This window comes from Cucurbita moschata, unplaced genomic scaffold (genome assembly GCF_002738365.1).
Source record: "Cucurbita moschata cultivar Rifu unplaced genomic scaffold, Cmos_1.0 Cmo_Scf00074, whole genome shotgun sequence".
NCBI classification, from domain to species: Eukaryota; Viridiplantae; Streptophyta; class Magnoliopsida; order Cucurbitales; family Cucurbitaceae; genus Cucurbita; species Cucurbita moschata.
The window spans coordinates 349,048-361,447 of record NW_019268590.1 but is presented as its reverse complement, the minus strand read 5'-3'; the positions used below and the strand labels follow the sequence as shown (position 1 = coordinate 361,447).

General features: G+C 38.8%; 2 protein-coding genes across 2 annotated transcripts; both read left to right on the top strand.

The window, feature by feature from the left end:
• Window positions 1-8,556: 8,556 nt before the first annotated feature.
• Window positions 8,557-9,898, top strand: LOC111438404 (aspartic proteinase PCS1-like). The gene has a single exon (XM_023076315.1). The coding sequence runs from the start codon at window positions 8,572-8,574 to the stop codon at window positions 9,832-9,834; it is 1,263 nt and encodes a 420-aa protein (XP_022932083.1). The 5' UTR covers window positions 8,557-8,571; the 3' UTR covers window positions 9,835-9,898.
• A 1,012-nt stretch (window positions 9,899-10,910) lies between these two features.
• Window positions 10,911-12,378, top strand: LOC111438406 (aspartic proteinase PCS1-like). The gene has a single exon (XM_023076317.1). It carries the CDS (start codon window positions 11,005-11,007, stop codon window positions 12,265-12,267), a length of 1,263 nt encoding a protein of 420 aa, XP_022932085.1. The 5' UTR covers window positions 10,911-11,004; the 3' UTR covers window positions 12,268-12,378.
• Window positions 12,379-12,400: the final 22 nt, after the last annotated feature.

Genomic DNA, 12,400 nt, shown 5'->3' with positions numbered 1-12,400 from the left:
ACGATAGTGTTAGGGTACATTCTTGTGACGATATGACTAAGGTACGTCACGTAATGATATGTTTGTGATAGGTATAAGAACGTTAAGGCTATGGTAAGTTAGAGAACGATATGACTATGAAGTGTTTACGTTATGACTTGGTTATAATATGATACATTGTATGCTAGATTATTGTGCTTAAGTACGAAATCATGTGATCGTGAATGTATGTTATTTATGCTGCTTAGTTGATGTGATATGAATGCATGTGACGATGTGTGGCCCTTGTACGATTATGGCTTGTTGTATGAGTATTGGAATGTAACTGAATGAATTGTATGACATGAAATACGGTAAATTGCATGATACATAACCCCGCTAGGAATATGTATGATATGTAATGAAATGAGAATGAGAATGACATGTAAGCATGAAAATGTGACACGGGGTTATGTTCATTAAATGATGACTGTAGAACTAGTGGGACCTCATGCATATTGTGTGATCATGCATTTGGGGGGATACCCTTATCCCATCACGAGGGTACGGACGCGTACATCCAAATGGCAGGACAATGATCGTTATGCCCTGCATAGCGCTGCCATGACAGTTTTAATTTTAACGGGTCCCGGTGGGCTCCCAGAGCATGCCCACCGGCTAGGGACAGTGGCCCAGCGGTGTGCAAACTAGCTGGTGAGCCCATACTCGCACGTATGGACTTTGTGTAGAATATATGGTACACGTTCATGATTACCTATTAGGATTACACCGTAGGGAAAACGAAACGAAACGAAATGAAATGAAACAAAACGAAACGAAATGAAAGATAGGTCCCATCATTTCATTGCATGTGATTGTTGCATTTAACCCCAATAGTGGGGTCACTTACTGAGTATTTCTTTAAATACTCAAGTCATGTGCTATTACATTTTTCAGGTTAAGGCAAAGCATTCTTATATGGCTGACGACAGCATCGCAACTTGAGATCATGGCACATGCATAGGATAGTGGTATTCATTTTCTTAGACTTAGGATAAAATAGGGTGTTTTAAACTTAAACGCTTATTTATTTTTTTTCGGGTCTTTTGTTGTGTCGTTTTAAAGATGTTTTCGAAATACGTAAGTCCATGGCTGTGTTTTAAGTTAAAGGTTATGTTTTATGGAATTTAAATGAAGTCTTCCGCATTCAATGTTTATGGTACGTATATAGTAGCGACCTTAAATTAAGTAGAAAATTTAGGGTCATTACACTATCATATTGCCAAGGTCGGCCGAATAAGATGTTCCCGCATGCATTGGTACGACATCACAAAAAACTTCATCTTTATATCTTCCAAGAGTAAAAGAAATAAGAGCTTGGGAGTTCACCTTAATTTCTTCTTTGTTGTTAACTAGTGAAGTTTGTATGGTTTTGGATGAGGATGGACAAAAAGTTGAAGTCTTTTTACAAGGAAACTACTTACCACATTTGTGCAACTTCCACTATCAATCACCAAGTTGCATGGGTTTCCTTTGATCAAACATCTTGTGTGGAACAAGTTTTCCCTTTGATCTTCAAATTTCTCTTCCTTGATTTGAACATTGAGTACCCTTCTTGTGATCAAAGATATGGAATTACCTTCTTCAACATACTCATCATCATATGCTGCGATTTCTTCCACAAGCTGTGAATCATGATCCTCACATTCATCATCTGAATCAAGTATACCATTCCTTATCACCATAACTTTTTTATTAACACTTTCTTTGCTCATGTGTCCAAATCCTTTGCACTTCCAACATTGAATAGAACTAGACTTCTCTTTTACCGTCTTTGAAGCTTCATTCATTTTACCATTGGAACTCTCAGCCTCCACTCTTTTAGCAGTCACAAACTTTTCTTTTGGTGACATCAATTCATTTCTATTCATAAAACTATCCTTGTTCCAAGTTTTAGAATTTAAAAAGGTGTTAGTTCGTGATGTGTACCTTTTTTTAATGCTCTTTTTCTTCCTTCAATTGGTCTTCAATTTTGAGAGCATAATGATACATGTCTTCCAGATATGGTGATGAATTTCTGTCAACAAGATGAGCAATTTCTCGATTCAAACCTCCAAAGAATCTAGACATGGTATCTTCTTCTTCTTCTCTAACATTTGCTCTTTCCATCATAGTCTTCATCTCTTTATAATATTCCGCCACACTTTTTGTTTCTTGCCTCAAACCTTGCAATTTAGTTTTCAAATTTCTTTCATAATGTTTTGGAACATACCTTTTTCTCATGGCTTCTTTAAGTTCTTCCCATGTCTCTATTGAATCCTCCTCTTTTCTTCTTCTCTTGGATTTAAGATGGTGGTACCAATCACCAGCATGATTGGTAAATTCGGCAATAGCAAGTCTCATCTTCTTATTTTCACTATAGGTGTTGCAATCAAACACATGCTCTATCTTTCTTTCCCATTGCAAGTATGCCTCAGAATCTGCCGTTCCACAAAATGCTGTGATTTTGAGTTTAACTCCCCCATCTCTATCTTCATGTACTCTTTCCATCCTTCTAAGTTGCATAATAGTTGCATGGTTATTTCTTCCTCTCCATCTTCCTTCAACTTGTCTTTCTTGTACTACTATATCTTCATCTTCTTCTAATGTTCGTTCTTGTCTTTGTTGTTGTACCCTTCTTTCTTGTCTATCTTCCATCATCATTTCCATCATACCTTGAATTGCTTGAAGAATGGTTGTATTAAGATTTGGTACTGGTGGTACTCCTTCTCCATTATGTGACATTTTGTTATCAAGGGGCCTCTCCACACTTCTCACAAAAATTTAACTCAGGGACACCGTGTTTAACACTCAAAGGTGGGCTTTTAGTACTAGGTTAAGAATGTAAAGGTTGACTTTTTTTTTTTTTTTTTGTGCAATCTTGCTTTAAGCTTGATTATAACCAATTCAACGATCAATTCTAACAAGCTAAGACTAGTATCTCAAGGATCAAGAGCTTGAAAATCAATGATAAGAACTGAATATTTTTTTTTCTCTCAGAATTGATTTTTTTCTTTCTTTTTTCTTCTTTTTTTTTTTTTCGATAATCTGAGAGAGAAAAAAAAATTGATACAAAAAAAATAACAATAAAAATACTTCACTTCTAGAGCGGCCAAAGAACGTCGACCAAATGCTCTGATACCAAATGATAAGCGCCTACAATGCTGGATTTTGCAAAGCTAGAGGTCCTTTTAGAATCCTTACAAAACGTTCACAGAGAAAGCTAACTTAACGGATTGATTCCAACCAAGAGCTGGTTAGAAGATGAATGACTCTTAGATCGAACTTGGAATCCATGATGGTCACTCTTAGATACCAAGACAGTTCACTCCAGAATTAGCTTGATCAAAACTAATTCAATGAATCGGTTTAAACATCAAACCTAAAGCAAGGTTTGAAAAAGAATAACACCAAAAGGGTATCAAGAAAACACAAATGTTTTTTTCTGTATTCAACAAAATCCCCCAAACATCCATATTACATGCCTTTAAATAGGCCCAAAAGATAACCCTAACATAATAAGGTTCAGCCACCCATTACAAATCACTAATAAATACTATTAAATACATATTGAAGCAAATAAGGTATTAATAAATTTCCTTAATTGGTAATTCAACTAACAAAGGCAGGTCTCCTAATTACTTTCCATAAATTTCCTTAATTGGTAATTCAACTACCAAAGGCAAGTCTTCTAATTACTTTCCAATATCAGCCACTCCATTATCTTCTTGATTTGATATGCTAATGTTATAAAGATTTTTGGGCTCAAAAGTCTTTGTTTTAACCTGTACACTAGCTAGCTTTTGAAGATGCAATGTATAGGCCTCTTGAATCTTCTTAACCTTGCTTCTTGTTATCGGTCCTTCGGGTACATGCAAAGGGTCAGCAGTTGAATTCATATCATCCACGTTTTCTTGAAACTCCAATTCGAACACCAATCTTTTCCGCCTTCACTCCAGAACTTAACCAGGTAACGCTGTTAAGGGTAAGAGTCCAAGGATCAACACAAAACGTCACTATCACACGAAAATCTTGATGACTTCTCGATCTAGACATTCGTGGACTAACTTGAAGTTCTTGGACGTTTTGACGAGATAGGAAGGTGCGATTCGTGAAAGCACCTTGCCTCGGACTATTGACGGTTTAGATTAGGGACTCGGATCTCCAACGTCGGTTCTGATCCGATCTTCTCCTCCTTCCTCAAAAACCCTAATCTTATTTCCCTCTTCTTTCTTCTCTTTCTCTTTTCCAAATTATGACTCAACCAAATCAGACCCTCAAGTAATAAGGGCAAAATGTCTAGTTTGCCCCTATTGTGACCTAATTTTTTTTTTGTAAAAAAAAAAAACTCAGGCGCTACAGTTGCATATTTTAAATTCCTAGTATTGGTTAGGATAGGATGTTTGCATTTCATTTGTTTAAATTATTTAATTTGTAATTGTTTTTTTTTAAATCTTATTTTGAACTTTACCATGATGTTTGAAACATGTAAGTCGGCAATGTTTTCTAGTGGTTTAATGTATTTTGAAGTTTTATATTTTCTGCTATTTAAAATGAGCATTTTTAGAGTTATATTCTACATTTAAGATGAGCATGAGACGTTAATGACGACTCTGGATATGTGAAAATTTAGGGTCATTACGTGCAAGATCTGTGAAAAGTTGCACGAAGGAAGATGTATGGCCAGGGCGAGATTTTTTTTTTGATGTGGCTATATCGCCATCAACTACATGACCAAGAACACCGAAAACCCACCTAATCCACCTAGAGCACTAGAAGAGGTAGACAAACCAGTACAAACTCATGGTCAAGCTAGGGCATATGCGTCCACTAGTAGAGACATTAGGAGGTCTGACACCGTGGTGACAGATATACTATCCATTTTAGGTCATTAGGCTTTTACAATATTTTATTCTGGTTCTACGCACTCTTTTTCATTGTGTCTTGATCTAACCATTTTCACTCTTGTCTGAAATCAATTGCATTGAAAAATAAAAAACTTTGTTGGCTTTTAGTGGTCCTAACATCCCTAAAAAAATGGACATATGTAAAGAAATGGTCTAAGCTAACAATTTCAAAACTAAAGAAATGGTCTAATATGATCTTTAACAATTTCTCCCTTTATCTGATTGCAGGAGATGCTTTGAGTTTACTTGTGGTACTACACATATACCTATTGACACAGGTAGTTTTATGAACGCATCCAAATTCAGCGGTTTTGCCATAATATCTGCAACTTGTTCTTGTGTGACACAACGCTTCAGCTTAATAACTCCATCTCTGGTCAAATCACGCTAGAAATGAAATCTCACATCAATGTGTTTGTTGCGTCCATGCATGATACACTTGTCTTGAAAATGACCAAGTTTTTCCAAAACTCTCCTCATCCACACCCCTCGACAAGCACAAGAGGCGCTACCACAAATTCTTCTTCAGTAGTGGATAAAGTGACTACCGGTTGTTTTTTGGAGGACCAAGACACAACTCCATCACTAAGTAAAAACACGTAACCATAAGTGTTTTTCCTATCATCTATATCTCCTACATAATCACTGTCACATTACCCTTTTTCGATAAAGAACTCTAAAATCTACAGTACCTTTTAAGTATCTCAACACTCTTTTTCCAACGTGCAAATGCAACTCAATTGGACTTGCCATAAATATGCTAATGAGAGACACTACATACATTAAATTCGCCCTTGTTGCAGTTAGATACATGAGCCTTCCAATAAATTGTTTATATATTATAGCATTGATCTTAGCTCCTTCTTCATTCTTTGTCAGTCTTAACCCCAGGAACAATAGGGTTTTCACACTATTACTTAGTCTAACCCCTAAACTTCTTCAAAAACTTCTTTTGCATACTTATTAATACAAATTCTTTATGTCATCTCAAATTCAGGTTTCATAGAATTCTTGAACATGGCAAACATGCTCTCATCATTACCAGTAAAAATTAGATCGTCAACATATATACTTAACAATCAAAATTTTACCTCCACCTCCTGTTTGTATGAATTAAGTATGGTCACAGTTGCACCTCTCAAATTCTTCTTTGACAAAATGTGCTTCAATTCAATTGTACCATGCACGTGGGGCTTGTTTAAGACCATATAATGCCATCTTCAATTTGTATACTTGTATTCTTGTCCATTTTTCTTGTAACCTTGGGGTTACTCAACAAACACTGCTTCTTTAAACTCTCCATATAAGAAAACACTTTTCAAGTCGAGTTGATACACGTTCCAACTATTCAAATCTGTTAAAGCAATTATCATTCAAATAGTATCCCACCTAGCCATAGGTGCAAACACCTCGGTATAATCTAACCATATTGATGTGCGTACCCTTTTGCTACCAACCTAGCTTATACTTGTCAACTTCTTCCTTTTCGTTGAGTTTGGTTTTGAAAACCACTTTACTCCAATATTCTTCATTTCCTTTTGGCAAATCTTTTAACTCTCAAGTCTCATTTCGTTCGATGACTTCTATCTCCAAGTCCATTGCAGCTCTCCATTTTGAACTTTGAACAACTTTTTCAAAGGTAGTCGTATTTGTAGTTGAGGTTAATAGAACTAAATTGTTGTGTTCAACTTCTTTTGAAAATTCTCCTCCGCTCACATAATCTTCCATCTATATTGGTGGTCTCCTGTTCCTCACTTTCTAGTGTGCTTTCTGTCGATGTTGAAGAATTTAATTCAGATGACTCGCTAGAAAATAAATACTAATTGATTGGTTCCTTTTTTGAAGTATGTAAGCTAAATTATTATTATTATTATTATTATTATTTTTGTATAATGGTTAGAATATGTATGTTGTTCAATTATAAATATTGTGAAAATCTATCTATATGGAGTAGCCAAAACCCTAAAAATAGGGTTGCTGGAGAGTAATATAAACACAGTGTTACTATGTTAGTAGCGATGTGCGTAATTAAACTTATTGAAACATTTATTATCATTTTCAAAGTTCGTTAGCAAGACAATTTACTCAATAATAAAATACTTAAAATCAAGGTTGTCACTATATGCATAGTATATCTATAATGTGTGAACAGATTCATTTAAAACATTTCATAAACGATATCATGAACTTAAACGTTCTTAAAACTCATTTCAATGAACGAAAATTTGTTGATGTAACCTAAGGGCTTCAATATAAAAATAAGTACAACAATCCTAGATTCGATTCCATGGTCTTCATAGCGACACCGTCATCCTTACAGGGGTGCCTTATCTTTACTTGAAAAAAATAGCACGTGGCTTAAGTATTTAAAAATACTCGTAACTAACCCTACTATTGAGGTTAGTATATGCAAACACATGCAATCATGTTGTGACCTATCCTTTCATTATCATCATGACATTGGTCTCACTTTCTAGTTCAGGCTGATTGGATGTATATTACTTCTCTACACACGGTATACACACATGGACATGGACCCCAACGTAGACTCGTATATGTACCCCTGGGCCGGGTTTTTGACTAGCGCACTTTAGCACTACCGAAAAAGTCGTGGAGGAAAAAGAGCGTGCATAATACCATGGTGTACACAATATTGTACTGTATGCAGTTGTACTCATTATAAGGGGGAAGTATCCCGATGCACAGGATACACAAAATACATGAGGTCCATAGCTTTAACCCATGGCATATATTTATGATGTGGGTCATACCTTCATTCTTTCATAAACATAACTTTCATGAATAGCATACATGGCTAAACAATATTTCATAAACCTCAAGCGAATATGCTAATATAGTGTGCATGACATAACGTATATTTAGAGACATCATGCATCATACAATATGAAAGTAATCACAAAATACATAACATAACATCATATATATGTCTCATGGGATCCCACGTAACATAATATACATAACATAACACCATACACGTCAAACAGTCACAAGTACGAGATGTGTAAGAGACATAGAACACACGTGGTTCATACTTCATACAATTCATCTAACCAATCCAATAGTAAAGTCACATAATTGGTTTGCCTAAGCCGTCACTAAATTTTCTAAGTTGCTATTGGTTTGATCCTACACCGGTTTTGTTTAGAAATTGACTCCCAACCACATTAAAGGTAGATTCTACTCATGGAGGTTAAATCTACGATCATATTATTGTTAAACAAAGATTTATCACTGTGAAATTAATTGAGTTCATTTAGTATCATAGTTGTGAACTAAAAAATTACATATTTAAACTAAAAACAAATCATTTAATCCGGATTAGATCACAAATTTGTACCACACATTTGTTCAAACTAAAACTAAAATTGGTTTATAATACTGTCTTGAAATAGGATTTTAGAATTCTCTACCGTACATTTAATTAAGTGCTCTCTCTCTCTTCCATTTTTACTCTCTATATAATAGCAACAACAGCTTCATCCAAAAACACGTTGGATATGACCCACTATCAAAATATATCGAGGCAACAACAAAGAGAATAGAAAAGAGTTTCTTTTTTAATTGTTGCTTTTTTTTTTATTTGTTTCGGTGTATTTAGACGGTGGGTCTTATCCAACGTCATCAAAACCGTCACAAACACATAATCATGCCTCTCTCTCTCCTACTGCTCTCCCTATTGGGTCTCTTATTCTCCCCATCAAACTCCCTCTCCCTCTCCTTCCCTCTGACCTCCCATTCTGTCTCCTCCCAAGAAGCCTCCCTTTCCCTCTCCTCCAAAACCAAATCCCATGGGAAGTTCCCCTTCCAGTACTCCAACGCCCTTGTGGTGTCTGTTCCCATTGGATCGCCGCCGCAGCAGATGGACATGGTCGTAGACACCGGCAGCCAACTGTCCTGGATTCAATGCCACGGCAAAGTAAGGAGAAAATCAGTGAAGCCCATGATTAATTGGTTTGACCCTTATCTCTCCTCCTCTTTCTCTTTCCTTCCCTGTAACACCACTCTGTGCAGACCCCGAATTCCCGATTTTACCCTTCCTACTTCTTGTGACCCAACTCGCCACTGCCACTACTCCTACTTCTACGCGGATGGGACCCTGGCCGAGGGTAATCTCGTCACTGAAAAATTCACCTTCTCCAATTCCTTAACTACCCGCTCCCTCCTTCTGGGCTGCGCTACGGCCTCCACCCAAAACAGGGGTATGTTGGGAATGAATACTGGACGCCTCTCCTTCATCTCCCAGGCCAAAATATCCAAGTTTTCCTATTGCGTTCCGGATCGAACCGGGTCGGATCTAACCGGCTTGTTCTACCTTGGAGACAACCCCAACTCCGCTAAATTCAAATACGTCAACATGTTGACTTTCCCCAAAAGTCGACTCTCCCCGAATCTTGACAAGTCGGCCTACACCCTCCCGATGAAGGGGATAAGAATAGGCAACAACAAACTCAACATCTCGCCCGCCATTTTCAAACCGGACCCATCTGGGGCCGGTCAGACCATGATCGACTCCGGCTCCGATTTGACGTATTTGGTAGATGAGGCCTACAGCAAGGTCAGAGAAGAGATGGTCAGATTAGTGGGGCCCATGATGAAGAAAGGATACGAATACGCCGCCGTCGCCGACATGTGTTTCGACGGCGCAGTGGCGGCGGCGGTGGGTCGGAGGATCGGCGACATGTGGTTCCAGTTTGAGAATGGGGTGGAGATATTGGTCGGGAAAGGGGAAGGGTTATTGACGGAAGTGGAGGAAGGGGTGAAGTGCGTGGGGATCGGACGGTCAGATAGACTTGTGACTGAGAGTAATATAATCGGGAACGTTCATCAGCAGAATATGTGGGTGGAGTACGATCTGAGCAATAAGAGAATTGGGTTTGGTGTTGCTAAGTGTAGTGGATTGAAGGCATGATCATGGACGGTGGAGATTCATACTATTCTTTTGTGTATCTATTTTTATATTACCAAATTTTGTTTTTAACAAAATTTGTTGTAATATCAATACTTATTGATCATTCATTTCGTTCAAGTATATGACTACAAAAAGTTTGTTCTTTTGAGTTCTGCGCCTAAAACTTGAAAATGAGGTCGTATATGACTACGAAATAGTTTGTTCTTTTGAGTTCTGCGCCTAAAACTTGAAAATGAGGTCGTTAGAGAGTTGTACCAAAAATCAAGTGTTAAACTCCAAAAATCAAGTGTTAAACTTAGTTGTTATTAGAGATTTTAGGTGACAAACAAATAAAAATTTCTGAAATCTATATATGTCAAATGAAAACTGGTTGCTCAATAGATAAGTATAAGCTCGATGATTATTAGACAAAATCAAGTACCTTCTCTACAGAAGTTTGAAGAATTTTGAAATTTGAATCCTTCTTTCCACGAAAACTGTGAGTGGGCTTATCCTAGTACCTTAGGCTACATGTGTGTGATTGGTGTCATAGCTTTGTGGGGACTAGGGGGTTCCTGATTAGGACTCGACTGCTCCTAGCCGTTTTAGCATGGGAAACGTGAGACCCACGTTGTACAGACCATTTAGCTAGATGGATTAAGGGGGTAGCCCTCCCCGAATAGGGAAGGGGGAGCATTTAGTTGGATGGGTTAAGGGGGTAGCCCTCCCCGAATAGGGAAGGGGGAGCATTTAGTTGGATGGGTTAAGGGGGTAGCCCGCATTTAGCTGGATGGGTTAAGGGGGTAGCCCTCCTCGAACAGGGAGATTATCATGGACCTAGGGGGTTGCAGCTCATTTCCTAGGTAAGATACCAGGTAGCCTCAAAGCCGCTCANTCAAACTAAAACTAAAATTGGTTTATAATACTGTCTTGAAATAGGATTTTAGAATTCTCTACCGTACATTTAATTAAGTGCTCTCTCTCTCTTCCATTTTTACTCTCTATATAATAGCAACAACAGCTCCATCCAAAAACACGTTGGATATGACCCACTATCAAAATATATGAGACAACAACAAAGAGAATAGAAAAGAGTTTCTTTTTTAATTGTTGCTTTTTTTTTATTTGTTTCGGTGTATTTAGACGGTGGGTCATATCCAACGTCATCAAAACCGTCACAAACCCATAATCATGCCTCTCTCTCTCCTACTGCTCTCCCTATTGGGTCTCTTATTCTCCCCATCAAACTCCCTCTCCCTCTCCTTCCCTCTGACCTCCCATTCTGTCTCCTCCCGAGAAGCCTCCCTTTCCCTCTCCTCCAAAACCAAATCCCATGGGAAGTTCCCCTTCCAGTACTCCAACGCCCTTGTGGTGTCTGTTCCCATTGGATCGCCGCCGCAGCAGATGGACATGGTCGTAGACACCGGCAGCCAACTGTCCTGGATTCAATGCCACGGCAAAGTAAGGAGAAAATCAGTGAAGCCCATGATTAATTGGTTTGACCCTTATCTCTCCTCCTCTTTCTCTTTCCTTCCCTGTAACACCACTCTGTGCAGACCCCGAATTCCCGATTTTACCCTTCCTACTTCTTGTGACCCAACTCGCCACTGCCACTACTCCTACTTCTACGCGGATGGGACCCTGGCCGAGGGTAATCTCGTCACTGAAAAATTCACCTTCTCCAATTCCTTAACTACCCGCTCCCTCCTTCTGGGCTGCGCTACGGCCTCCACCCAAAACAGGGGTATGTTGGGAATGAATACTGGACGCCTCTCCTTCATCTCCCAGGCCAAGATATCCAAGTTTTCCTATTGCGTTCCGGATCGAACCGGGTCGGATCTAACCGGCTTGTTCTACCTTGGAGACAACCCCAACTCCGCTAAATTCAAATACGTCAACATGTTGACTTTCCCCAAAAGTCGACTCTCCCCGAATCTTGACAAGTCGGCCTACACCCTCCCGATGAAGGGGATAAGAATAGGCAACAACAAACTCAACATCTCGCCCGCCGTTTTCAAACCGGACCCATCTGGGGCCGGTCAGACCATGATCGACTCCGGCTCCGATTTGACGTATTTGGTAGATGAGGCCTACAGCAAGGTCAGAGAAGAGATGGTCAGATTAGTGGGGCCCATGATGAAGAAAGGATACGAATACGCCGCCGTCGCCGACATGTGTTTCGACGGCGCAGTGGCGGCGGCGGTGGGTCGGAGGATCGGCGACATGTGGTTCCAGTTTGAGAATGGGGTGGAGATATTGGTCGGGAAAGGGGAAGGGTTATTGACGGAAGTGGAGGAAGGGGTGAAGTGCGTGGGGATCGGACGGTCAGATAGACTTGTGACTGAGAGTAATATAATCGGGAACGTTCATCAGCAGAATATGTGGGTGGAGTACGATCTGAGCAATAAGAGAATTGGGTTTGGTGTTGCCAAGTGTAGTGGATTGAAGGCATGATCATGGACGGTGGAGATTCATACTATTCTTTTGTGTATCTATTTTTATATTACCAAATTTTGTTTTTAACAAAATTTGTTGTAATATCAATACTTATTGATCATTCATTTCGTTCAAGTATATGACTACGAAA